Below are 26,947 nucleotides of genomic sequence, written 5' to 3'. Positions count from 1 at the left end.
AGAGAGAGAGAGAGAGAGAGAGAGAGAGAGAGAGAGAGAGAGAGAGAGAGAGAGAGAGAGAGAGAGAGAGAGAGAGAGAGAGGGAGAGAGATCCCAGTGGGTAACGGATGACATAAGTATGAAAACGGGACAATGCACACCGCTTTGAAAAGGTCAGGACTCATTTCCTTGATGCTTGTGATTTCTTTTTCTTCTATTTTTATCCACTGCATGGTGTGTGTATGTGTGTGTGTACGTACCTAGCATATGACAAAGATAATAAAAAGAAGACAGAAGAGTGTGGTATTTCAATGAGAACAGCCCCCATAGGCTCATATGGTGAAATATTTGGATCCCAGCTGGTGAACTGTTTGGGAAGGATTAGAGAGCTTGGCCTTGTTGGAAGAGGTGTGTCATTTGTGGGCACAGAGGTTTCCAAGCCCATGCCATATGCCCAGGTAGCTTTCTCGGTGGCCTATCTGTGGATCAACGTGTAAGCTCTCAACTGCTGCTCCAGTGTGCGCCATGTCTGTCTGCCCGCTGCCGTGCTTCCCGTTATGATGGCCATGGATTCTAAGCTTCTGAAAGTGTAAGCCAATGAACGCTTCTATAAGCTGTCTCTGTGGTCCTGCAACCCTCGCAGCAATGGGAAAGTCCGTAAGTATCTAAGTAGCTCAGCCAAGGAGGAAGCAGATTAGTAAGGCTTATGCAGGGGATGACTCTAGTACTTGGGAGTAAGAAGAAGAGGTAGGACTGCTACAAGGCCAAGCTTAGGCTGGTCTACACAGAGTTCCACACCAGCCAGAAGTAGATAATGAACCTTAAAAAAAAAAAAAAAAGGTGAAAGATTAAAAAAAATTAAACAGAAAATTACTAAGGATGGAGTGCAGAGCTCAATAGTTTAGAACTGGGTTTAATCCCTAGTACAAAAAAAGAAGAAGAAGAAGAAAACTTGGGGCTGAAGAGCTGGCTCAGCTGTTAAGAGCACTTGCTAGTCTTCCAGAGAACCTTGGTTTTTCCCCAGCATTCACTGGGCGACTCAAAACTGTAACTCCAGTTATAGTGGATCCGATGCCTACATCTGGTCTCTAACATGTATGACATACATATACATGAAACACTTGTACACATAAAATAAAAACAAAATACATACATCTTATTAATTAAAGAAAGACAACTGTCCAGTCAATTAATCTAACCAAAGGTACACTATGCCATGTCATAGCTCGCTCTGAAAACATGGTCTCCTTGGTGGAGTAAGAGGGCATGCTTGTGATTTTGTGGGATTTACATGTAAACATGCTCAAAATTCTAAGAAAATACAATATTTGCAAATGTAAGATATCAATCCTATTCATATATTCCCCTTCCCCTGAAAAAGGGATCAAGGCTCATCACCAAGTTTTTCTTTCTTCTGGTTAGGTACTGCAGACTTCTCCAGAAGGGCCATCAAAAGTCTGAGAAGGTAGAGACCACACTGGAAACTGGGAACACTGTGGTGGAAATTCTGCAAGTAATTGAAGCTCTGGCTGTAAAGAAGCAAGAGACGAAAGAACACGCATAGCATCACTGCATTAAAGATGTTTTTACACACACACACAAGCTGCCCAAGTTGTCTCTTTATAAAGAAATCTGGGTAGAGAAAAGCTACAGGGAGAAAATTATTTGCCATTTTGGGATGTTATGGGGTGGGGTGAGGAAGATCTCATAAAGAATATGCTGGCCTGGAACTCTCCACAATAATATGGAATGGAGTGTGACAGGATGGGATAGGACTGGCAATTAGTGTCAAATAGTTGCTCCCTACAGAGTCTCTCTGAGAGAAGATTGAGAGGTCCTCAGCTAATCTAGAGTTGGCTGAGTTTAGGGAGTGGGAGCGGCAGCTCGTGTCTGGACTCAACAGTAAGCTGAAGTAAGTAAGTTGAAGGCTGAGGCAGGAGAAAGCTGCATTTAGGGCCAGACTAGGATATGTACCATGACCTGTTTTAAAAGAGTCAAAATGAGGAGCTGGAAAGATGGCTGAACAGTTAAGACCACTTGCTTCTTTTCCAGAGGACATGGACACACACACATACACACACACACACGCACAAATAAAACATAATATAAGAAATAGGGCTGAGTATGGTATCATATGCCATTAATTCTAGCACTCAGGAGACAGAGGCAGGTGGATCTCTGTGAGTTTGAGGACTGAGGACAGCAAGCCTACATCATGAGTTCCAGGATAACATTTATCCAGTCTCAAAAAAAAAAAAAAAAAAAAAAAACCCAAAAACCCAAAACCCCAAAAAAACACCACCACCACCACCAAAAACCTTTAGAACACAAAAAAACACGTTATGGGGATGTGACACATAGTATAGATTTTGTTCATAACTGAGAGAGTGAATGTTTTCCAAAAACATTCTGCCAATCCAGTTCTAGGATTTCTAGAGAACACCCTAGGATGTTCTGACCCACCTGACCAGTTCCTCCAAGGGCTGCTGCTGTTCTGTCTGCTTTAGGCGGCTCGAGAGGACCTCAAGGGCTGAGTGCAGGAGGCGGTGGTTTGATTGGTGAGTAAATCCCTTCCTAAAGCAAAGTTGAAAACAGTGGGTCAGCCTGGTTCAGGAGGATCACTCGGGTACCAAATGAGGACAAAGCAAATAATTTTAAAATATTAATGGGGGCTGGAGAGATGGCTCAGCAGTTGAGAGCACTGACTGCTCTTCCAGAGGTCCTGAAGCTCAATTCCCAGCAACCACATGGTGGTCACAACCATCAGTAACAGGATCTGATGCCCTCTCCTGGTGTGTCTGAAGACAGTTACTGTGTACTTACACATACAAAATAAATAAAAAAATCTTTAAAAAAAAAGTGTTAAAATCTTCTGTCTGACTTTCAAGAGTCTACATAGTTTGATCCCTGCATCCTTTCTAGCAACATCTTCCTTTTTCTTTCATATATTCTGTGTGCCTGTGCATGCTCGTGTGTGTGTGTGTGTGTGTGTGTGTGTGTGTATATACCATGAAAAAAACACGCCTTGATGAACTGTCAACACAAATCTATCATCGGGCATTGCTTTTTAAGTACTGAGACTATAAAAATGACTAGCATCTGCCACAAGGAGAGTGTTATAAGTCTAACAAGGAAGAAAATTTAGCATGCAATTTTAACAAAATGTGTGAAAGTTAGTCCAGGACAGAATGGCAGAGTGTTAGAAGGGAGCTGAGGGCCAGGAAAGAGGGTTACCTAGTAAGGTGAGAGAAGTTGAAGAGACTCAGTCAGAGGGTATGGATCAAGTAGCCAGGGGTCCTGTAGAAGGATGCGTGTATATGAAGGGTTCTGGGTTAAAGTTAAGTAGGATGCTGAATAACTCAGTCCACCTGTGAGACTGGGTGCAAGAGCAGACGCCAGACAACAGGAGGTGGGAAAAGGCAGGCCAGAGGGTTAGAGTTAGGAAAGCCTAGCAGCTGTCAGCGATCACAACCAGATGGGAAGACTGGATGTCCTGAGATGGACAGAGAGGCCAACTGTGAAACTAGGTCAGATACGGTGGAAGGCTAGAAGCAGACAGAGATGTCTATTTAGATGATGCAATCAATAGAATTTAGGGTTCCATGTGGGAAAGAGTAGAAAGATGGAGCCAAAAGAATAACTCCTGGTTTTGGCGCACAAGAGTGATGATGGCATTTTGAAGCGAGGCAAAGCTGGAGGAACAGTGAGATCATGCTCAGAACTGGATGTGATGAGTCTGAGGTGTCAATCACATCCAAGGGGGCGTTGAGTAGGCAGATGGATACGATCTTGCTCATGGCTCAAAAGAGAAGATTTAGCATGAGTTTAAGCTTGAGTAAAATTCTCCAGAAAACCCGTTGGAAGAGGACAGATGGGATAAGGCTGAGGAACAGAAATACTCAGGGGCATGCCTTTATTTCTCCTTTCATCCATGCTATGCCTCCAACTCTTTATGTCACTAAACCCAACTCCTGGGGCTCAACTGAGTGCTTGGCAGGTGAAGGCCCTGGCTACCAAGCCTGACACAACTTGGCTCTGACCCCTGGATCCACTTGGTAGAAGGAGAACATGTTAGTGTTCACACACACACACACACACACACACACTACAATATAAAAACACATTGTGTTATATTTCTATCCTTATCTTAAGAACCAGGTTGAAGCCAGGCATGGTGGTACACGCCTTTAATCCCAGCACTTGGGAGGCAGAGGCAGGCAGATTTCTGAGTTTGAGGCCAGCCTGCTCTACAGAGTTCCAGGATAGCCAGGGCTACACAGAGAAACCCTGTCTCGAAAAACCAAAAAAAAAACAAAAAACAAAAAACAACAACAACAACAACAAAAATAACAGGTTGAAGAGAAGGCATACAGGTAAGAGCAAGTACTGCTCTTGCAGACAACCCGAGTTTGGTTCCTAGCACCCTCATCAGGCTGTTCACAACCACCCGCAACTCCAGCTTCAGGAGATCCAATACCCACTTCTAAACTTTGAGGGCACAGACAGAGATATACATAATTTTTAAAATGTAAGAAAAAAATGAAAAGACCATTGATTCAAGGTGTTGACAGAGTGCTTGCCTGTCCGGCATGAAGTTCTAGCTCCATCCCCAGAAGCACGGAAAAGGCAGGTCTGTAATGCTAATACTCAGGGAGTAGGGAGGCTGATAAGAAGACTTACTCGCAGAGCGTGTTCAAGGCACATCTATGAGATCCTGTTTAAAAGCCTCACCAAATGCCACAGCTTTCATGGTATCCCCAATATTCCAGTTCACAGTGTGCTCACTTTTTACCACATAGTGAGACTTCAGATTTGCTCTGTTAGCTAATCAGTGAGCCCCTAATTTATCAAACCGGTTAGTAACAGTGGCTCTGTAAGACTCAGTGGGTTTATCAGAGCAAATAGAAAAAAAGAAAGCACCCAGGAAGGGCTGTATCCATTTCCTTCCTTTCTTCCCTTAGGGAATACTCAGAAGTGAACCCACGCACACACTCGTTGCACACACTCCCGCAACACCGCCTCCCCACACTCACCACGCAAAGAGTGCATGCAAGACCTGCAGCAGCTTCTGGTAGCAGCAGGCCATGGTGTGCTGCTCCTGAGCTGTTGCTCTCGCCTTGTCATCTACACTGAGATTCTCAGCACCTAAGCACTAAAGAGAGAAGCAGTTTAGTCCAGTTCCTCTGCAAGTGATCTCACTCCTCCTCAGTCTGCCTCAGTTAAGAGGGATTCTTGGCAGTTACTGACAGACCCACAAACCTAGGCCTGTCTGGAAGTCAACGATCCTTTGCTTTTTGCCCTCTCTCTTCCTAAAAGTTCCAAAGCCTGCTCGTCCAGCCACTCTGAAGACCACACTCCAGCTATGAGGTCGTTCATACATTTGTACTGCCCAGTCTGCCTGCTCTCCTGACCTCTCACACAGAGGGTGTAATTCTCTGCCTCTGACCTCTTCCATCCTCTGCCCACACCACAGCTTGCCTGCCTGTGCTTACATGGTTTCTCATCTTACAAGTCAGTCTTTTCACCTGGAAGAAGTTGTGAATATTCTCCAGATGGTTACACATGGGGGTAAGCAGCTGAACAACACAATGCACAATGTCCTGGACAGATCGCTGATGAAGATGTGAGAATCCAATATTCCGCCTCCCTTTATTCTACAATAAATTTCAGAGTTATGAGAGAAAAAATGGATAAATTATTTCAATTAGTCATTAGCTAAGAGTTCAAAGTTGGGGGGAGGGGGCTGGAGAGGTGTCTCAGCAGTTGAGAGTACTGAGTTCAATTCCCAACAACCACATGGTGGCTCATGACCATCTGTAATGGGATCTGATGCCTTCTTCTGGTGTCTGAAGACAGTGACAGTGCACTCATGTACATCAAATAAATAAATAAATCTTTAAAAAAAAAAAAAAGAGTTCAAAGTTAGGCTGGAGAACTGGCTGAGGTTAAAAGCACTGGATACTCTTCCAGAGGTCCCGAGTTCAATTCCTAGCAACCATATGTTGGCTCGCAACCATCTGTAATGGGATCTGCTGTCCTCTTCAGACCTGCAGACATACATGCAGGCAGAACACTGTATAAATAACAAATAAATAAATAAAACTCAAAGTTGTGATTCTAGGTAGGAGTTGATTTACTTTCAACTTTCAGAAGAGGTGATTTACTTTCCTAAATTAATTAAGATGGTATTATAACAAAGGAGTAAATGCTGGGCGTGGTGGTGCACGCCTTTAATTCCAGCACTCGGGAGGCAGAGGCAGGCAGATTTCTGAGTTCGAGGCCAGCTTGGTCTACAAAGTGAGTTCCAGGACAGCCAGGGCTACACAGAGAAACCCTGTCTCGAAAAAACAAACAAAAAACAAAACAAAACAAAACAAAAAAAGGGTAAACACAATAGCAAAAGAAAAAAAAAAACTCTTCGTTTAGTTTTAAATACCTGAGAGGGTGGATTTTGTAGAGTTAAAACAGGGTCTGATTAAAAAGTACAGACAGGGCTGGAGAGAAGGCTCAGCAGCTAAGAGGACTGGCTGCTGTTGAGGAGGACTTGGTTTGTTTCCTAGCACCCACAGGGTGCTCACAGCTTTATGGAACTCTAGTTCCAGGAGATCTGACACCCTCTTCTGACCACACATGGTGATATATGCCTTTAATCCCAGAAGGGAGATGATGACAGGAAGATCGGGACTTCAAGGCAATTTTCAGCTGCATGGTGAGTTCAAGTCTAGCCTTGGCTCTGGGAGACTGTCTCAAAAAGTCAAAAGTACAGACCATCATAACTATGAATTTTTTTCTTTAAAAACTTATTTATTATATGTAAGTACACTGTAGCTGTCTTCAGACACACCAGAAGAGGGCATCAGATCTCATTACAGATGGTTGTGAGCAACCATGTGGATGCTGGGATTTGAACTCAGGACCTCTGGAAGAACAGTCAGTGTTCTTAACCGCTGAGTCATCTCTCCAGCCCATAACTATGAATTTGGGTACATGCATATAGAACAAACAACACACACACACACACACACACACACACACACACACACACAACCATCTGCAGCATCCAAGTACTCCCATATGCTCGTTGATTTTGTACTTTCTTTGTTTCTATGTTTAGGACATTTAGAAATAAATTTATTGTATTAGGAGTCTCTTCAATTTTGTTTGAGAAATACACACAGACACACACACACTTGGTGTGAGGGATCCAGCCTGGACTTTAAGTATGTTAGGCTACACTGCAGCCCGGCCTGTACAGGGCAAGGCGACTGTAGGAATGCCACTGTGTTACCTAGTAAATCAAACACAGCACCAGGTTACTAGCAGCTGACTCCTGCTTGTTTCCAAGTTTCCTGGGAAGCCTAGGCCTATGCTCGCACCACTACTAACCTTAAAGCAGCAGATTCTCTTGGCAAAAGGAGGAGTCAGCACATTCTCTAGCTTCTGGGAAAGATCTTCCAGCAAGAAGAGCAGCTCAGCAGGCCCAAGCTGTACGACCTCTGTAGCCTGTGGTGTGGAATGTGAAGAACAACTTCAGTCATGTCCTACTTACAGTATCTTCAGTGCATTTGATGCGCATCTCTCTCACTGGGTGAAGAACTGAATTTGACCTTTAATTTAAAAAGGAGGAAATGGGGGCTAAACGCAGACTCAGTAGATAAAGCACTTGCCACACAGGCAGGAGGCGTGGGGGTGTAGACTCCAGACCCACGTAAAAGCTGGCAGGTACTTTAAGGACTTTCTCCACCCAGCCCTCTCCCAGCTTCTGCAGGGCATATTTCTTTCTCTTTTTTCTTTTTTTTTTCTTTAAAGATTTATTTATTTATTATATGTAAGTACACTGTAGCTGTCTTCAGACACGCCAGAAGAAGGCGTCAGATCTTGGTTATGAGCCACCATGTGGTTGCTGGTATTTGAACTCCGGACCTTCGGAAGAGCAGTCGGGTGCTCGTACCCACTGAGCCATCTCACCAGCCCTTCTTTTTCTTTTTTTAAAGATTTCATTTATTTTATTTATATGAGTACACTGTAGCTGTCTTCAGACACACCAGAAGAGGGCGTCAGATCTCATTTCGGGTGGTTGTGAGCCACCATGTCGTTGCTGGGGATTGAACTGGGGACCTCTGGAAGAGCAGTCAGTGCTCTAACCCGCTGAGCCATCTCTTCAGCCCCTGCAGGGCATATTTCATTCCACTTCTTCATCCCTGTTCACTGCGGCGCAGCAAGAGACAGAATGGGGGAAATGTCCCACCTACACTGTTCATTCAATATACTTTTATGGAATTTTCTATGAGCAGATTGATGTAAAATTTCAAAAAAGTAAATAAATAAAAGGCATATTACACACACACACACACACACACACACACACACACACTACTGATTCTATTCTGAAGGTGCCTACATTTTTCCAACTATTAGTTAAAAATCAATTCCATTTTAAATATTTTAGTCGGGAAATTTCCTTCTCTAGTGAAAATCCTTATCAAAAGTTACCCTCTCTGTGAAAATATTCTCTATTCTCAACTTTATTAGAATGAACACTCTTACTGAAGTCCAGATATTAATACAGTTCTGGGCAGTCATCTCTACCTCCACACACTTGACCAGCTGAAGGGAAGCAGCAAACTGCGCATGCGACTGCACGGCCAGGTGCAGATGAGTAGTCAACACAAACACGGCATCTAGAATTATCTATTCAGTGCTGAACAAAGGTCACGAAACGGAAAGACAACATTGACTTCGCTATGCCCCAAAAGTCCTCTGCCAACTAAGTTCACTCAGTACTTTTACCTGGAAACCTGCAGGGAAGGCTCATGTCACCAGCACTGTGATTTATAACCTGACACACTGAGAAAACCTGTACCTTGTGAACAACCAGGGTGACAAGGATGACTGCTCAGCCAGAATTCATACCGAGGCCTCTGAAGTCAGAAACCATCCTTCTCTTCACTGTCATCTCTTCGTCCCATCTGTTGTTCCTCTCACAGATGGCTCCCACTGCTCTCCACTCAACAACAGTCTCAGCTTTCAACTCCATTCTTTGTTGAGGCAAAGTCTCTGTGTTAGCCCTGACTGTCCTGGAACTCACTATGTGGACCAGGCTGGTCTTGTATCTGCTTTCCTCTGCCTCCCGAGGGCTGGCCTTAAAATCACATACCATGACACCTGGCCCAAATACTTGAAATATCTTTTCTTCTTGAAACATGAACAGAAGGAGGAACTTCTGTTCTGGGATCCCAGACTGTCACTTACTTCAGTGTGCATTTCAGTGTCTAAGATGAACTTGGTCACAAGTCCAGAATGTAGAATAGAGAAGACCTCAATGTCCAGCTCTCGGAAAAAAGCGCGGTGACTCTGCAGGGACACAAACGTCTTTCCTTCCTTCCCTGTGGACTCCTGGAGGAAGAGGACGGGCAGATAAAAGAACAACTCAAAAGAATTAAAGTCTCAGATATTAGCCTAATTAAAAAATATTTTAATCTGATATTATTTTAAAACTGTGTGCGCGCGCGTGTGCGCACTTGTGAGTGCAGAGGTACTGGATCCTGCTCAAGTTGACATTACAGGGGAGTTACCAAACACGGGTGCTGGAAACTGAAATCCTATCCTCTGGAAGAGCAGTAAGTACTCTTAACCACAGAATGAGCATCTCCCCAGCCCCTCAAATCTCATTTTAATTAACATGCTAAAGTCCAATACATATTCATGTTTGGTAAAAAAAAAATTTCTAATTTCCTTATATCACCACATTCTTTTCACCAAATTGTCCCACCAGCCCCAAGCCACACAGCACTAGATTTAGTGTAGCAATTTACACCAACACCGTTGGTTGTTTCTGCTCAAGGATGAACTATTAGGTAAATAAAAGCATGTGGAGTGTCCAGAAAGCTGTGATCTTAAAGGCTAGGACAATCTGATTTCAGACCTTAGCTCAGTGCACATAGTACATCTGTGAGTGAGTCTTTCACTTACCCTCTCTGCTTATAAACTGCCTAATGAATTAATATAGATACGAACATTATCTATATAACTTGGACTTTTAGGATGTTAGTGGAGCTACACATAATGAATTAAAAGAAAGCATGGCAGGTGTAAAACAAACTGACATCCATGTGTCTAGGAAACTTCTCAAACATGGCATTTCCTCTGTGAATGCCACAGGGCACCACTACTCATCAACTACCAGAAACCACAGTAAGCACTTCAAACCATTCACCTGGGGTTAGTTAGTTGCTATGCCTTTTGTGGCTTTACATTTTTGTTCCATTTTATTTATTCTCTCTCTCTGTGTGCACCCCACAGCCCAGTGTGGGAACTGGCTCTCTGTCCACCACGTGAGTTCTCAGGATTGAAGTCAGGTCGTCAGGCATGCAAGCCAATGCTTCCGCTGCTTGAATCATCTTGCTAACTATATTTGGTTTTGTTTTTTCTTGGTTTTTTTGAAACAGGGTTTCTCTGTGTAGCCCTGGCTGTCCTGGAACTCACTTTGTAGACCAGGCTGGCCTCGAACTCAGAAATCCACCTGCCTCTGCCTCCCAAGTGCTGGGATTAAAGGTGTGCGCCACCATGCCCGGCTTGTTTTGTTTTGAGACAAGGTGTTGCATGTAGCTTAGCCAGCCTCAAATCCATGGTCATCTTCCTGCCGTCCTCCCAAATGCTGAGATTATAGGCATGCACAACATCTAGGTCACTAAATTTATGGTCTGGGGTAAAAAGGGGGAAAGCCAAAAGCAGTATATATAAAAGAATGTCACCCTGGGCTTGGAAGTTCATGACAGCAGTCCCAACACAAAAGACACCAAGACAGAAGGATCATGAGTCTGAAGTCAGCCTCTGCTACCCAGTGAGACCCTGTCTGAAAAACCTAAGGCAGGGGATGGTGTATTCTAAGATTCCATGAGATAACTATTATAACATAGAATCCAAAGTAGTACAGGGGAGCAAAACGCAGGGGTAAAGTCTGCAGAGGATAAAGAGACCAAGCAGCCACCTGGACAGCAGCAATCAGGACTGCTCTTCTCTGATTTCTGTGGCTATGATCAAACACTCTGATCAAATTAACTTGGGGAGAGAAGGGCTCACTTGGCTGTGGTTCTCCAGGCCATACATACTCCATCACTGAGAAAAATCAGGGCAGGAACTGAAGCAGAGGCCTCAGAGGAGCATTCTTGCTGGCTTGCTCTCTGGCTTGCTTCCTATCACACTCAACTAGCTTTCTTAAAGGGCCCAGCATACTTGCCTAGGGATGGTGCCACTCATAGTGGACCCATCAGTCATCAATTAAGACAATTTCTCACAGCACAGCTGCAGGCCAATCTGATCTGAGCAATTTGTCAACCGAGGTTGCCTCTGTCTAAGGGACCGTACTAGTTTCTAGTGGGAAACAACAGCCAAGAACTTAGAGAACAGTAAGAACTGTTACTCGAGGGTCATCCTGAGGCCCAGGAGACTTCATTTGCCTCCGTTCCCATTTTTTTTCTCTTCAAAACATGCAGAGTATAAGGCCAGCCTCATTCTCACTGAGCAGTCATAAACCTTTGTCACACACTCCAATACCTTGTCTATGTGGCTTCTCCCAGATGGCGCCATGTCACACTCTGAAGTATCTTCTGTTAGAAGTGTGTCTGCGCAGGATGCTTTGCTGCTATCGGCTTTTTGTTTCTTTCCCCCTGTGATGCAAAGAGAGAGAAATGACTCAAGTAATCGACAAGCACATGTTGCCAAATAGGGCTCTGCAAGAAAGGGGGAGGAAGTTTTCTGATTCAAGTTACACAGCATTGTGCACCTTCTAAAGAAAGGTTTGTTGGCAGATCTTGCTAATCACTACTCACTAACCAACTGTGCCACCAGCCCTCTATCTTTTCATATACGAATGCCATGATATATATAACCCGTGAGGTTAATTCAGTGTGGCACAGATGAGGACAAGAAAGGAATATACTCACCTGTCTTTCCCTTGTTTTTGTTTTTTGCTGCAACAGCAGAACTGCTCCAAGGCATCATATCTAAACTGTCCAAGTCAACGCTTGCGAAAGGCGGGACATAGTCTGGGATGACTGAAACAGAGTAGGAGGACTGAACCCAACCACAGCGAGCCAAATACCCAAACACCCACAACCAGGTTTCCAAAATCACCGCCTGCAGCAGCGAATGCCTGTGATATGTATACTCCAGTGATGTGGTTTGGGCACAGCAAAATGCAGAGCTTAGAGAAATACTATATTATAGTGACTGATTATGATTCATTAATACAAAGGCATTTTCAATAAGGACATGAAATACCCAACCAAGAAAAAAGAGGCTGAAATATCACTTAAAAATCCCAAGATATTGGCGTTTAGTCACATATCTTTTTGTTTTATACTCCATTGTTTAAGATGAGGGCCTTAGGAAAGCTTCTTATTTTCCGTACAGAATGAAACCGGCATTTTTGGCTTCTTTGTTTTTGTGTCTATCTGTCTCTCTAGGACAGGATCTCACACTGAGCTCTGGCTGGTAGTGAACGCATAGAGATCACCTGCCTCTGCATACAAAGTGGTGAGATGAGAAGTGTAACACACACAGCCCTAAGCTAGCATTAAAAAAAAAAATTTATTAATCTGTATGAGTATTTTGCCTGCGCATATCTGTGCCACGTGCATGCTTGGTACTCTGGGAGGCCAGAGAACGGTACTGAATACTGTGGGAGTGGAGTTGTAGACAGCTGTAAGCTGCTACATGAGTACTTGGAATGAAGCTCCTCTACAAGAGCAGCCAGTGCTCCTAAATGCTGAGCCACCTCCTCAGCCCCATGAACTAGCATGTTTTTGTTTTTGTTTTTGTTTTGAGACAGGGTTTCTCTGTATAGCCCTGACTGTCCTGGAACTCACTCTGTAGACCAGGCTGGCCTCGAACTCAGAAATCCGTCTGTCTCCGCCTCCCAAGTGCTGGAGTTAAAGGCGTGCGCCACCACGCCCGGCTAAACTAACATTTTAAAACAACCAGTTAAGTTAATGATCAGAAGGAATGAAAAGGTCTTCATCTTTACTGCTGGTTCATGACTATATTTAAGAAGAAAAGGGTGCCTGGCCATGGAGGCAGAGGCAGGCAGATCTCTGTGAGTTCGAGGGCAGCCAGGTCTACAAAGTGAGTTCTAGACAGCTAGGGCTACAGAGACACCCTGTCTCAAAAACAAACAAACAAACAAACAAACAAATAAGTAAGGAACTGTGACTGCTCATCTCCTCAGTAGGACACCAAGGCTTGCGGCATGGCCCTTCTTACCTGCCAAGTATTTCTCTAGGAGTTCCTGAAGTTCCACAAGGTCCTTTAGCCGACTAAGAACCTTGCCCTTCATCTCAGGAGATGTTTGTTGGCAGAAGGCATTCACCACCTGCAAAGCACAAATTCTCTTCAGATGTGGACACTAACTTCATTCACTTTACTTCCCCAAGGATGAAAGGATCTTATGCCATAACAAATAACTTTTTAAATATAAAGCTTATGAGCCTGGTGTGGTGGTTTCTGTCTGTAAACTCCAATAGTGGGGATGCTGAGGGGCACTGCCATGAATCTGAGGCCAATCTGGTCTGCACAGGGTGATATAGGCCAACCAGTGAGACAGCCTCAAAGAAACAAAGATACAGTGAAACAGCTAGATCTGTACATGAAATGGTAGGTCATAAATGGTTCTAATCTTCACGGAAAGGACAAAGTCATAGAACAGACTGGCTTTAAACTCCGTATGAGGCTAAGGATGACTCCTGATCAATCTGTCTCAACCTCCCAAGGTGTTGGAGCTAGAGACAGCTATGCACCCAGGTATGTGGTGCAGGGGACAGAGGCTAAGTCTTCATTCATTACTGTATAGTTGACAATTCGCAGCTGTCTACTATGTTCTAGCATTCTTGGTAAATAAGAGTTACAGATGAAGCACTCATTTAAAAACTACTTAAGGGCTGGAGAAATGTCTCAGTGGTTAAGAGCACTGACTGCTCTTCCGAAGGTCCTGAGTTCAAATCCCAGCTACCACATTGTGGCTCACAACCATCCATAATGAGACCTGATGTCCTCTTCTGGTGCATCTGAAGACAGCTACTTAGATATAGTAATAAATAGATCTTTAAAAAAGTAAAAAAATGCTGGGCAGTAGTGGCACACGCCTTTAATCCCAGCACTCGGGAGGCAGAGGCAGGCAGATTTCTGAGTTCGAGGCCAGCCTGNTCTACAAAGTGAGTTCCAGGACAGCCAGGGCTACACAGAGAAACCCTGTCATGAAAAACCAAAAAAAAAAAAAGGAAAAAAACAACAAACAAACAACAAAAACTACTTAAAAATTCATCTAAATTCAGAAAGTCAAAGTTTAGGAGAAAATCTGAATTAGTGTATGTGTGCATGCACGCGTGTGCGCATACCTGTGTATGTGTGTTTGCATGTGTACATGAGCATGGGTGACCTCACAGACCAGGAGAGCATGGTGTTGGAGTGACTCTCAGCTGAGCCTCCACTGCCAACAGTAGGAACCCAACTCTGGTCCAGAAGAGCAGCAAAGCAACCTCGGCCACTGGCTACCATTCTAGTCCCATAAAGTTTAAAGGACAAACTGACAAGAAAACCCTGTTACAATCCTGCTGGAAACTATGAGTGATGGAGAGCTAATGCAGTCTGCATTGTAGCAGTGTTCTCCCCGGCAAACGCAAGACATCTGAGTTTTACCCCACTGCTACTCACCATTCACTATGCACTTAGGCAGAATATCAGAGAGCACGTATGTTAGCAGATCAAGTCTTATTCTACTATTTACTTCTCACAATGCTTTGGCAGGGTCTGCAGCCTAGTACAACGCAGCCAAAGCGCAGTGAGGCTGGGAGTCAGCAATGAGGTGCGGCCATGACCGACGTCCTCAAGCACAGTCTGAAGGGAGGAAACTACCCATTTCTCCCTGCGAGCAAAAAGCAAGCAGGAGCCTGTAGCAACAGAGTGGGACTCCCAGCACAGAAGTGAGGTCACTGTCTGCAGAAGCGGGAGTGCGGGGGGCCTGATGAGCCAGCTCTACAGTGAGGGTTTGAGTATTCTGACGGGGACACAGCAGGTACCAACAGTCAGCAGTGGTGGGATACTTCGGCCAGAGAAGCACAGGCATCAGTGCTTCAGGTTATGGAGTTTATGGGAGCCAAGAAATAGTTTTCTTTTGAGAGAAACTACAGACACAGTGAAACATTCCAGTAACTCTGCTCACCTCTCTGAACCAGTTGAAAGTTAGGAATGTGAGCGAACACAGAAGCGAACGGTCTTTAGCAGACATGGACTCCAGTTTCTCTCCAGGTTCCAGGTCAGGAAGGAACAGGGGACACTCTGAGAAAGAACAAATGTCCCACCAATCTTTAGCTCAAGGCAGAAGAACTCGGGTCCTAGCTCCCCAGCTACCTACCTATCCCTTAAGTTCTTATGAGAGTAAAGCTTTGTTTTATTTCAAAACTCCTTCCACTTTGGTGTCAAAAGAATATCTCCACACTCTTTACCCCATCTTGGCACCTGCAAACCTGCTGGAAACAGGACTTCTAAAAGGCAAGAATGTCTGGAAGGCTATGGTACAAGGCCCTTTCTGCTGGCTAAGACCAGGGTCCCTGGAACCAAAGAGAGCACATGGCTCTTCTTAAGACTAAAGGTGTTTATGACCAAAATAAACCGAATTCTACTATGACCTCATGTATACAAATCAAAAACACAGCATAGTGACTCCTGGAGGCAAACCAAACAAAACCAGAGTAATTCAGGGAACAGAATCTCAGGTCCATGGAAAGAGACGCAAAGTTCATGCCAAATTCCTAAGTGATCTTCCTGCAAAGGCCATTGGTCACAAAATTTGTGTCATGATACGGTACCCATCCCAGATTTAAGTAATAAAAAGTAAGTATATACAAGTGGGAGAAAAAATAATAAAAGAATCTGTCCACTAACCAGCATTCAGCAACAACTACAAAGAGGATGCTGGCTCTGCACAAGCTCACTTGACTGACATGCCATTATTGCTGTAATTTTCACATGAGGTGAGAAATTGCATCTCACATGTCCAAGGTGCAGGCCTGGCCCTTGCTGGCTTTTACCAAAAGAGCACAAACAAAGTCTCGGAGAACTGTGTGCATACCTAAGAGACCATCGATCTCATCCAAGTTTCCGTCATGTTGTCTTGCCACACAAAGTCTCAGCAGCCGGAAATGGGAAGCCAGGCACAAAGAAGACATTGATCTGGGAAGGAAGAACCCATCTCAGGAACCACACTTAGTACAGCAGCCATATTAATCCAAAACCACAGGCACTCACACACTCTTGTAATTAAAACAAAGCAGCAAGTAGCTGAGTGCTGCGCAGCAGGTAGTGGGCATCACTGTTCAGGAAGGCAACGGGGGAGAGGCAGGGGCAGCCAGGGAGGCTCAGGGAAAGAACGCAAGGACAAGTAGGCTAGGGTCGTGTGTGCTGACTCTCTCGGGCAATGCAAATCTCAATCCCAGGGAGCTGACTGTGTCCTTCTAACAGCTCTAGATGCAGCCTTTCCTGACTCATAGTGAGGCAGAGGCAGGTGGATTCCTGAGTTCGAGGCCAGCCTGGTCTACAGAGTGAGTTCCAGGACAGCCAGGGCTACACAGAGAAACCCTGTCTCGAAAAACCAAAACAACAACAAAAAAAATCATTGTGATGCAAGGACCCTGCACGTTAAAAAAACTATGAAATGGAGCTAGAGAGATGGCTCAGGAGTTAAGAGGGCTTACCGCACTAAAAGAGAACCCAGGTTCAGATTTCCAGAGCCTATGTGGTGGCTCACAACATCCTATAACTCTAGTTCCAGGGAGCCAACACATTCTTCTAACCTTCATGGCCTCCAGAATGCATGTGGTGTGGATACATGCACTTGGGCATGCACGCACACACACACATTAAATAAATAAGTCCATTCGTTCATTAACATTAAGAGATTTAAAAAAAAAAAAAAGATTTCCCCATGAACATTCAGAATACCAACAGATGGAAAGCAACTCACCTCTGGCTCGATTCTTGTGAAGTCACTCTACTGGCATCTTTTGCACATTCCTGATAGAACAGTGGCAGGAGGTTGATGACAATGCCATCTTGAGTGCTGTACTCTTCCAGTCCATAGAGCGCTTTCACAGGAAATGGAAAGTCACTGTGAAAAGAACCCAAAATCTGATGTCCCCACTTGGGGGAAAACAAGGCCATGCCGGAAATCACTAGAACAAACCAACTTCAGGCAAAACAAATTTAGGAAGAAGCTATAAACAGAGAGAGCAGGTTGGGACCTTTATAGCAACTCTACAGCTGGGATGCAGGATGCTGGGGCTGGGGGCGGGAGGGTATGGTGGGCAGACTTGAGGGTAAAAGTAATGTGAAGTTTGTATCCGCTTCACCCGCAGCGGAGCCCCTGAGGTAAGCAGCACTTACCCCTTGGGAGCAGCACAGAAGTCCACCACAAAGGCATCTTGGAAATCATTGAAGATGGTCTCCCCAACCCATTCCTTCCGGGGTAAGCAAGAATGGGGTTGTGAGGGCATATTTGCTATAAAGACCTGATAAACTGCTACTAACCTTTCTAAGCCACAGGCTTCTCATTTCTTTCTCTCTTTCTTTCTTTCTTTTTTTTTTTTTTTTTTTTTTTTTTTTTTTTTTTTGAGACAGGGTTTCTCTGTGTAGCCCTGGCTGTCCTGGAACTCACTCTGTAGAACAGCTGGCCTCGAACTCAGAAATCCGCCTGCCTCTGCCTCCCAAGTGCTGGGATTAAAGGTGTGCGCCACCAAAGCCTGGCTAGGCTTCTCATTTCTAAAGCAGAAATAGTAACAGTGTTGTGAAGAAAAAAGATAATGCACAAAAAGTGCCTCCCTCTGTGCCTGGCACAGAATAGGGCTGTGGAACAAATGGTTCCCATCACCAACAACCTTCTCGCCTTTACCATTATAATCATTACTAAGTGCAGGAGCCTCAGGAGAGCCCAGAAACTGGGTAGGGTGGAACAGCGTTCCAGCTAGAATTCGGGGACACCCAGGATGGTCATTTTGTACTCCACCACAGAGAGAAAAACATAATGTGTCCCAAGGAAGCTCTGATGCTTTTTGTCACTTTAAGAAAAGGCACTTGGGATGGGGTTTTGGCAGCTCACACCAGTCATAAACTGGGATGGAGAGGCAGGAGGACTATAGCTAGTTCAAGGGCAGACTAGTTTTTATGAAAGTTCTAGTCAGACCCAGCTACACAGTGAGACCTGCCTCAAGAACTGGTTCCCACTTGCCCCCCCAAAACAAGGCATTGTCTGTACCAAGGTTTTTGGAGCCAACTTCCTTTCTTGGATCAGGTTGGCAAATTCATCATAATACAGAGAAGAGGCCCAAGGAGAGTGCTCGGTGCAAGAATGAACCAGTTGTAGCAAAGAAGTCACCTGGAAGAGATAGAGAGAAAGAGCTGTGACCTTTGGGCTGCCAACTCTAAATTCATCTCCACGCTCAATACTAAGTTCTTTCTCCAATCTCACTGTCAGAAGTCAAGAGAGGCATTCCCAGGCCTCTTCCCTAGCCTGTTTCTTTCCAAGCATATCTCATATCCAAAGCCAGAACCAAAGCTGGAGTGACAGCCTTAGGTTTGGACATAGAGAGAGGAGAGACAAGCAAAATGAGTTCCTCTGCTCTGTGTCCTAGAATGGATTCCTGAGGAACTACCAGGACCAGATGGGCATGGTGTCTCACGCCTGTAATCCTGGCACTTGGGAGGCAGAGACAGGAGGATCCCAGAAAGTTCCAGGCCTGGGGCTACATAGCAAGACCTTATCTTTAAACATAAATAGTTGAAGGTGTTTTTGAAACAAGATACACAATATAGTCCAGTCACAGATGCAGCTCAGTGGTAGTGTACACAAGGCCTTGTTCCGTCCCAGCACTGTGAAAGAAAAGAAAACTCACACCACTGCCTGGGAGAACAACAGCGAGAAGCTGCAAGCCCGAGCAATGGCACACATCTTACCACGCTGCAGAAACCTACCTGTGTGCGCTGCTCACTGCTCACATCGGCACTCCTCTGGGTGGAATTAGACGGTACACTTCTATGAACAAGAAATTTTAGTTTAATTTTGTAATATTTTATAGTAAGCTTAACAGTCCTGTCTTCTTTCAGATAGAAACAGAGGTAGAGTTGGATGACGGCATGGAAGAGTATTTACTTTGTTCGGGATAGTGAGCATGATTAGTCCCTCTTTTTTTGAGACAGTCACACTAGGTTACCAGCCTATGTCAAATTCGTGTGTGCAAGTGATCATTTTGTCTTTGTCCCTGGAAGTCTGAGGCTTTTGCAAATTAGTAAGACCATTAATTCATGTTTTGAAGGGCACACTAAATTAGTAATGACAGGAGAGTCTCTTGTTTTCTGAGACAATAGTCTGACCATGCTACCCAAGTCAGCTTTGAACTCCTGGTATCAGGTGAGTTTCTTTCCATGTGCCCAGCTAAAGAAAACATTTCTTTAATAAGTAGTGTTCTGGGCATTGTCCTAGCCACTGAATACCCTTAGTAAGTCTACAGTGTTAGTACAATTAGCATTTTACAGTTGCCAAACTACAAAGGCAGAGGCAGAGTATTAGGTAGGGGAATTAGGTAAGAACAAGCTAGGATTGGACTCCAGACAAACAGTATGGCTCAGCAAATACACTCTTAACCAGCACACAAAAGGCTCTTCAGACTTTCCCAGCATTCCTTTCTCTAGCTATTATGCTGACTCTAAGAATGTTCCTGAGCTCTTAGAATCCCTGGCAAATGAGTTCCAAGAAGCATGAACTGCATCGTCGGTTCACAACAGCTTCGCATGGAAGCATGAACTGTATCATGGGTTCACAACAACTTCGCATGGCCAATGCTGATGCTTTTTCAGATGCTATAACTGAGGCATCCGGGAGCAAGTGAGGGGTCCACACAGAAAATGTACTGCTACTAAACACGAAGCTCCAGACAAAATCAGTGCAGCTACAGAGAGCTTAGGCCAGAAGCAGACTGGAGGACCAAGGTTATCCTCTGTGGAAAGATTCCCAGCACTGTCCCTCCAGGCAACGTTATGATTAATAACTATAATGTCGCCGGGAGTGGTGGTGCACGCCTTTAATCCCAGCACTTGGGAGGCAGAGGCAGGTGAATTTCTGAGTTTGAGGCCAGCCTGGTCTACAGAGTGAGTTCCAGGACAGCCAGGTCTACACAGAGAAACCCTGTCTCGAAAAACCAAAAAAAACTATAATGTAACTCTATAAAAATTGTACATGGTATATACAGTTAAGAACAGACAAGACTGAGTTGGAGAAGCATTTAAGAGTATGCTCTTTAAAAAAAAAAAAAAAAAGAATATGTTCTCGGCACTCGGGAGGCAGAGTCAGGTGGATTTCTGAGTTCAAGGCCAGCCTGGTCTACAAAGTGAGTTCCAGGACAGCCAGGGCTACAACAGAGAAACCCTGTCGAGAAAAAACAAACAAACAAAAAGAAAATAAAAAAAACCCAAGAGTATAAAAAGAGTATGCTCTTGGGGCTGGTGAGATGGCTCAGAGGTAAGAGCACCTGACTGCTCTTCTAAAGGTCCTGAGTTCAAAACCCAGCAATCACATGGTGGCTCACAACCATCCTTAACAAGATCTGACACCCTCTTCTGGTGTGTCTGAAGAAAACTATACTGTACTTAAATATAATAAATAAATAAATCTAATAAATAAATAAATCTTTTTTTTTTTTTTTTTTTTAAAGAGTATGCTCTTGCAGAGGACCTGAGTTCATTCAATTCCCAAGACCCACATCAGGCAGCTCACATCTGCCTGCAACTCCAGCTCCTCTGACCTCTGTAACGGACACATCTGGCTTTACAGTATTGGCACTCATGTGCATATAACAGCTTACAAAAACATGATTAAAAATAACAAAAACAAATCCTAAAAAGGATTAGAAGAGAACATGGAAAAGAAGCAAGACATGCTTAATTCTTCTCCTACAAATTTAATGTATTTATTAAAATAATGGCTGCAAAATATACAGTGTGTAAGGCAGCACCTTGACTAGCTGACTGAGACACAGGAGGCAGACTCTGCGTGAGTACCTGTCTTCTGCCATGATGCCGGCCATGGTAACTGCACCAATGATCCCGATGAGTTTGTACTTGAACACAGTGCTAGAGAGCTGCTTCCGGATCACCAGGTGCATGTCATCCTGCAATGTGATAATGAGGTGAGAAGAGAGAGAGACTGTTCTGGACTGCTGGAGCCAAATCCCATTCTCACGCAGAAGTCTCACGCAGAAGTCTCACGCAGAAGATGGAAAGTTGTTCTGAAATCCACACACTAATTATACAAAGCTCCTAGAACAAGGCACACGTTCCACAACAGCTCTCAGTGTTGCCATGGCAACTGCTCTAGGACTTGAGAATCACTGTGGAATGGTTGTGCAGATAGAATAATGAGATACAATAAACCATTTTTAAATATATCAACTTTGGGGATGTATGCTATGTGCGGGGCAGAGGCACAGAGGCCAGAGGGCAATTTTTAGGAGTAGATGATCTCTTTTCAAAACGAGGATATGCTAATTAATCTCAGGTTTTCACACCTGACCGCAAGCTACCATGCAATTTTGACAGACCCACTATGACCCACTATGCAATTTTGGCAGACCACAATAAACCATTTAGAATTAAATTTAAGTTGGTCAGTGGTAGTGTACACTTTGGGAGGCAGAGGTAAGTGGATCTCCATAAGTTTGAGGCCAGCCTGGTCTACAGAGCAAGTTCGAGGACAGTCAAGGCTACTCAGAGAAACCCTGACAAAAAAAAAAAAAAAAAAAAAAAAAAAAAAAAAAAAAAAAAGAAGAAAAAGAAGAAGATTTATGTGCTAAAATCTATAAAAAACACTGCAAGCTGGGTATGGGGCATAAATCTATAACTAGAACTTGAGTTTGCAGCCAGCCTCAGTTATATAATGAAAATACTGCTAAAGAACTAAGTAATGCGAAGATGTTCTATGTTTTTGGGTTGGAAACTTAACATTGAAACTTAATATTGCTCAAGGACTGAAATCAATCCTTACCAAAACTGCAGCACCTGGAAACGCCCTGCTTTTCAAGTAAGAATGGGGCACCAAGCAGCTGCTCTGAACAATGTTGGTGGCTCCCCAACTGTTAAACTCAGAAGGCCTAGCCTTTCAGCAACGCCATCTCTAGCTGTAACTCTAGAGCTGGGAGCGAGGCTCAGACAGGACCTGCACATGAACGCTCAGACAGCATTGTCCAACAGCTAAGGGCAAAAACAACCCACCACCATCATCCTTGGACAGTGAAAGAGAGAGAGATGGACATGAAGTGGACACTCAGCTATGATGAGAAACAAGGTCTGACAGGCCTGTGACACTGACAATACTGACTGAGAAAAGACGACAGGCAAACACTATGTGAGCCTACATGTCCCTAGGCCCCAGGGAGTGGATGGGGTGGAATTACTGCCATATTGGGTACCTTTCTGTTCAGAATGAACACTATTCTGAAATAGAATGGTGATTATACTTGCATTTTGTGGATAATTCTCCATGCCACTGATATACTCAAAAATAAGTAAAATAGTAAGTTCTATATATATTTTGCCACGATTCAAAAACAAAATAACGAAGTAACTTTGTATTATTGATAGGAAACAATTTGCAAATACTCTGCTAAATGAGAAAACAGAGTACAGCACCAGAAGGGAAAGCCCTATGGAGGTAACAATGAATCTGTAAGTGCTCCAGACTGGCACCGATGGCAGAGGCATCCAGACACCTAGAGAGCGGGACTGTTCACTGCACACCTCTCCATACACCGGATTCTGGATGTGTGTGTGCACCACCTGGCCAAGACAACGTTTAAATTAAACAAGGCCCGGATTTCCAAAGCCACAGTCCAGTGTGAATTAGTGCCACGAGGTGTCCCAACAGCTACAGAAGATGAGAGTTTCAACCCCGACTGAGTAAGCTTTGCTCATATTTGATGTCCTTTGTTAGCTTTCTTCAGAGATTAGTGACTCCACAAGAAAGCAAGATGAGGTGGAGTTCAGTTTAGACATCTGCTATCTCCATAGTACTATACAGAATCTGAAAAACCATGGCTTATTTAGTCCCATGGTTGGCTGACAACAGGCTCAGACTCATCTTTATTCCAACAGACTAAGATTTCCTTGCTGTTTTTATTTTGAGACAGGGTCTCACTGGCAGGCTGGGATTTGCTGTCCAGACTGAATTGGCTCAAACTCACAGAAACCCACCTGCTTCCTGGTACTGGGATTAAAGACATGAACATCCATGACTCTGTTGTTAATTTTACTATTAAGACAGGGTCTTGTTCAAAACCAGGTTTGAAACCACAGAGTAAACCAAGGCAGGGAGCGGAGGAGTATGGTGTTAGCAATTGGGGTCATGCTGATAGCAGGCAACTGTGTTTCTGCTGTCCGTGATGTGTAATTTACATGATCAGCACTAATGATGGAATGAAACAATCTGAGGCTGGCAAGAATGGCCAGTGAGGCTGGGCTTGGTGGTGCACGCCTTTAATCCCAGCACTTGGGAGGCAGCAGCAGGCGGATTTCTGAGTTCGAGGCCAGCCTGTTCTACAGAGTGAGTTCCAGGACAGCCAGGGCTACACAGAGAAACCCTGTCTCAAGAAAACTGAAAAAAAAAAAAAGAAAAAGAATGGCCAGTGAAAACCTCTGAACTCTTTTAACTCTTAAGTGGCCAGTAAGAAAGAAAAGGATAGAGAGAAGGTAATGCATGCATGCATACACACACACACACACACACACACACACACACACACACACTGGCCAGACCCAATCACGTGTTTCATCCAGTTCACAAGTGAACATGCATACCTACATACGTACACATATACCTGCATATGTATATATGCACACACGCACCACACACATATAGACAGACAGCAGAGCCCCAACAGCCACACTTTATGTTACACAAAAGGGAGTTATAGAAGGATGTCAATAAGTTCAAAGCAGATTCCATAAGCTCACTGTAAGTTCAAAGCAACAGTTGGTTTCACATGGTCTTGCTTTGGCACAATGCACACCTGTGGGTTCATCTTTGAACCTGACCTAGAATGAATGGTGTTGTTGTTTTTTGTTTTTGTTTTTGTTTTTTTTTTTTTGGTTTTTCGAGACAGGGTTTCTCTGTGTAGCCCTGACTGTCCTGGAACTCACTTTGTAGACCAGGCTGGCCTCGAACTCAGAAATCCGCCTGCCTTTGCCTCCCGAGTGCTAGGATTAAAGGCGTGCGCCGCCACGCCCAGCTTGAATGTTTTTTCTTGATCACAAATCTGTCCCGAGTTTACTTTTGTTTTTAGTGCAATTTATGCAGGCTCATTGTATCGCTTATTATGCTGTCTTTACTTACTATTCTGAGGAGAGGGCACATTCTATTCTTGATTCTAAGTTTATTACATCTTTCTGGCTAAACAACTAACACCATCTCCTCCTTAAACTTTCTTCCTAAAATTATTTGAATCAAATCAAGAATGCTATAAAGTTATTAGTTCATCTAAACAGCAGTAATTCATGAGAGTCCATCTTCATGTTGATCTGCAGGGATTTGCTCTATAGGGTGGGCTGATGGCCAGGAATCACTAGGCTATGTTACAGTGGCAGGAAAGGCACATCAGCAGACAAGGTCTCTGGGGTCATGCCTCTCTAGAGTACACCCATTGCAGGCATTCAAACGGTGGGCCATCTCCAGTAAACACACCTGCTTGTCATAGCCTCTCCTAGATGGTTTCTGTAAACTACCTGGAACGATGTAAGTGGCTACGTAGCCCAGGATGGCCTGGCACTCAGCATCATGTTACCTTTCTTAGATTTTTGAGACCGGGTTTCTCTATTTTGTAGCTGTAACTGTCCTAGAACTTGCCATGTTGACCAGGCAGTTCCTACGACTCCACAGGCTTAGTCTGACAAATTTCAAACGAAGAGGTTTAAAATATTCTTTCTCGCCAGGCGTGGTGGTGCACGTCTTTAATCCCAGCACTCAGGAGGCAGAGGCAAGCGGATTTCTGAGTTCAAGGCCAGCCTGGTCTACAAAGTGAGTTCCAGGACAGCCAGGGCTATACAGAGAAACCCTGTCTCAAAACCCCCTCCCCCCAAAAAATAATAAAATAAAATAAAATATTCTTTCTCAACACATGTTCTCTTACCTGGATATGGTTGCTGGTTCCAGGCTGTTGGCTAAATGCTAGAGTGCTGAGAATACAGAAGATTTTTCGTATTTGCTGAGGGGACATATTTTCCAAATAATCTAAGATGCCCTATGAAGGGGGAAAAGATCCAAAATGAGGTAATTAGCTAACATTTTCTCTATTTAAATTAAAATGCCTCTGTTTAAATTTAAAATTTTCTCTATTTAAATTTAAAAACATTTTTCATGTTTTTAAAATTAGATATATTCATTTTATGTGTGAATGTTTTGCCTGCATGTATGTATATGCACTACATGCATGGTTGGTGTCCAAGGGGTTTAGAGAAGGGCAGTGGATTCCCTGGAACTAGAGTTATGGGTTGTTGTGAACCAATATGTGAGTGCTAGGAATCAAACCGGAACCTTTGCAAATGTAACAAATGTTTTTAACTGCGGAGCCATCTCTCCAGTCCTACTCTCTCCTGCTCCCATTTTAAAGAGAACTATTACCCAGCTACTTCAATCCTGGTATTACCAGTAAACATCACTGAGTCACCTGCACTGCAAGTTTGTTGCTACACATACACAATAGCTAAGTCTTATAAACAACCTAGATGCTCATCAACAGTGAGAAATGTGGTTCACATATAATGAAGTTTTCTCAGCCATACGGAAGAACAAAGCTATGTTGTTTTCAGGAAAATGAAAACAAATATTAATGTTGGGAAAGTGGGTTGAGTCAGGTAAGACAAATACTGCAAGTTTTCTTTCATTTGTGATTCCTAGGTTTTACACAGCTATATAAGCCATGTATGTACAGATGACTCGCCCATGCTTCTTGCTCTCTTAATATCCAAGGCCATGGTCAGCCCCCTGCCCACAGCACTGTAATGCTGCTTGGCACATAAGCATAGAGAAGTGAAACTTCTACTTAAAACTTACCTGTTACCTATCTTTATACATCCCTCTCACATTTATAGTGCTCAATATCTAAAGATACAAAATATGATTTTACTAACTTGCAGCAGTAACACTGAGATACATGCAACAGAAAAATGATTTGGTATTTATCAGGACAGACAATACCTTAACAAAAGCAGCATTGAGCCTCATAGCAGAGGCGTTTAGTACAATCAGCTCCAGGAGGACATCCAGTGCAGTGTCCACTTCAGCCTCGGTCCCACTGCAGACATGGGTGACTAGGGCACCAACCACTTCCTATACAGGGAGGCCAACAGGACAGTATGAAGCAAAAATGGCACACCCGTTCTAAAGGGTTCACGCCCAAGAACTCTCTAACCTCCACCTTACTGTCTATTTATTATCTGTCATGAGCATTGTCAGGGAATGATATCAAAACCTCCTGTTTTTGTTCCTTGGTGTGGTCATCTGAATATTTATACAGAGTTAAATTTTACACAAGTTGTGACTGGACTTAGTGTGCACTGAGCTTTCGTGAGAAGACCACACTTGAGGAGCTGAAGGCTTCACAGGTTTTGTGAACTGAGAACAGGTCAGACTAGATGATTCCAAAACTATACAGCCTCCTCAGGAACGTCAGTCATGTAAAAAAACCTCGCATTTATATGCATGCAATAAAAAAATAAAATCTAAGTCCAGTTGTTTGAAGTGCTACATATGAGCAAGACCTTAATGATTTTAAACCAACTATCTGCTCTCACTGTTGGATTCTCTAAGGAATCTTATCACTTCAGGACAAGACTAGAAATGAGGTTTTTTTTTTTTTTTTTTTTTTTTTTTTTTTTT

The 26,947-nt window shown here is 43.8% G+C and overlaps 1 protein-coding gene across 1 annotated transcript in view; it reads right to left on the bottom strand.

Moving 5' to 3' along the window:
* Fancd2 (FA complementation group D2) overlaps positions 1 to 26,947 on the bottom strand; it is a 64,765-nt gene that overhangs the window by 16,821 nt on the left and 20,997 nt on the right. Inside the window, exons 15-32 of the mRNA XM_021191243.1 lie at positions 26,267 to 26,398; positions 25,200 to 25,310; positions 21,082 to 21,191; positions 19,000 to 19,060; positions 18,284 to 18,403; positions 17,416 to 17,489; positions 16,997 to 17,140; positions 16,106 to 16,206; positions 15,197 to 15,312; positions 13,243 to 13,351; positions 11,925 to 12,035; positions 11,536 to 11,648; positions 9,232 to 9,375; positions 7,366 to 7,482; positions 5,505 to 5,633; positions 5,013 to 5,131; positions 2,443 to 2,553; positions 1,378 to 1,508 (exon numbers count right to left, since the gene is read on the bottom strand). Of these exons, the coding sequence (XP_021046902.1) occupies positions 1,378 to 1,508; positions 2,443 to 2,553; positions 5,013 to 5,131; positions 5,505 to 5,633; positions 7,366 to 7,482; positions 9,232 to 9,375; positions 11,536 to 11,648; positions 11,925 to 12,035; positions 13,243 to 13,351; positions 15,197 to 15,312; positions 16,106 to 16,206; positions 16,997 to 17,140; positions 17,416 to 17,489; positions 18,284 to 18,403; positions 19,000 to 19,060; positions 21,082 to 21,191; positions 25,200 to 25,310; positions 26,267 to 26,398 (2,053 nt within the window). The remainder of the gene's footprint in view (positions 1 to 1,377; positions 1,509 to 2,442; positions 2,554 to 5,012; positions 5,132 to 5,504; positions 5,634 to 7,365; positions 7,483 to 9,231; positions 9,376 to 11,535; positions 11,649 to 11,924; positions 12,036 to 13,242; positions 13,352 to 15,196; positions 15,313 to 16,105; positions 16,207 to 16,996; positions 17,141 to 17,415; positions 17,490 to 18,283; positions 18,404 to 18,999; positions 19,061 to 21,081; positions 21,192 to 25,199; positions 25,311 to 26,266; positions 26,399 to 26,947) is intronic.

The sequence above is a fragment of the Mus pahari genome, chromosome 2, assembly GCF_900095145.1.
Source record: "Mus pahari chromosome 2, PAHARI_EIJ_v1.1, whole genome shotgun sequence".
NCBI classification, from domain to species: domain Eukaryota; kingdom Metazoa; phylum Chordata; class Mammalia; order Rodentia; family Muridae; genus Mus; species Mus pahari.
Note: the sequence above shows the minus strand (reverse complement) of the source record. Positions and strands in the feature narration are given on the sequence as shown.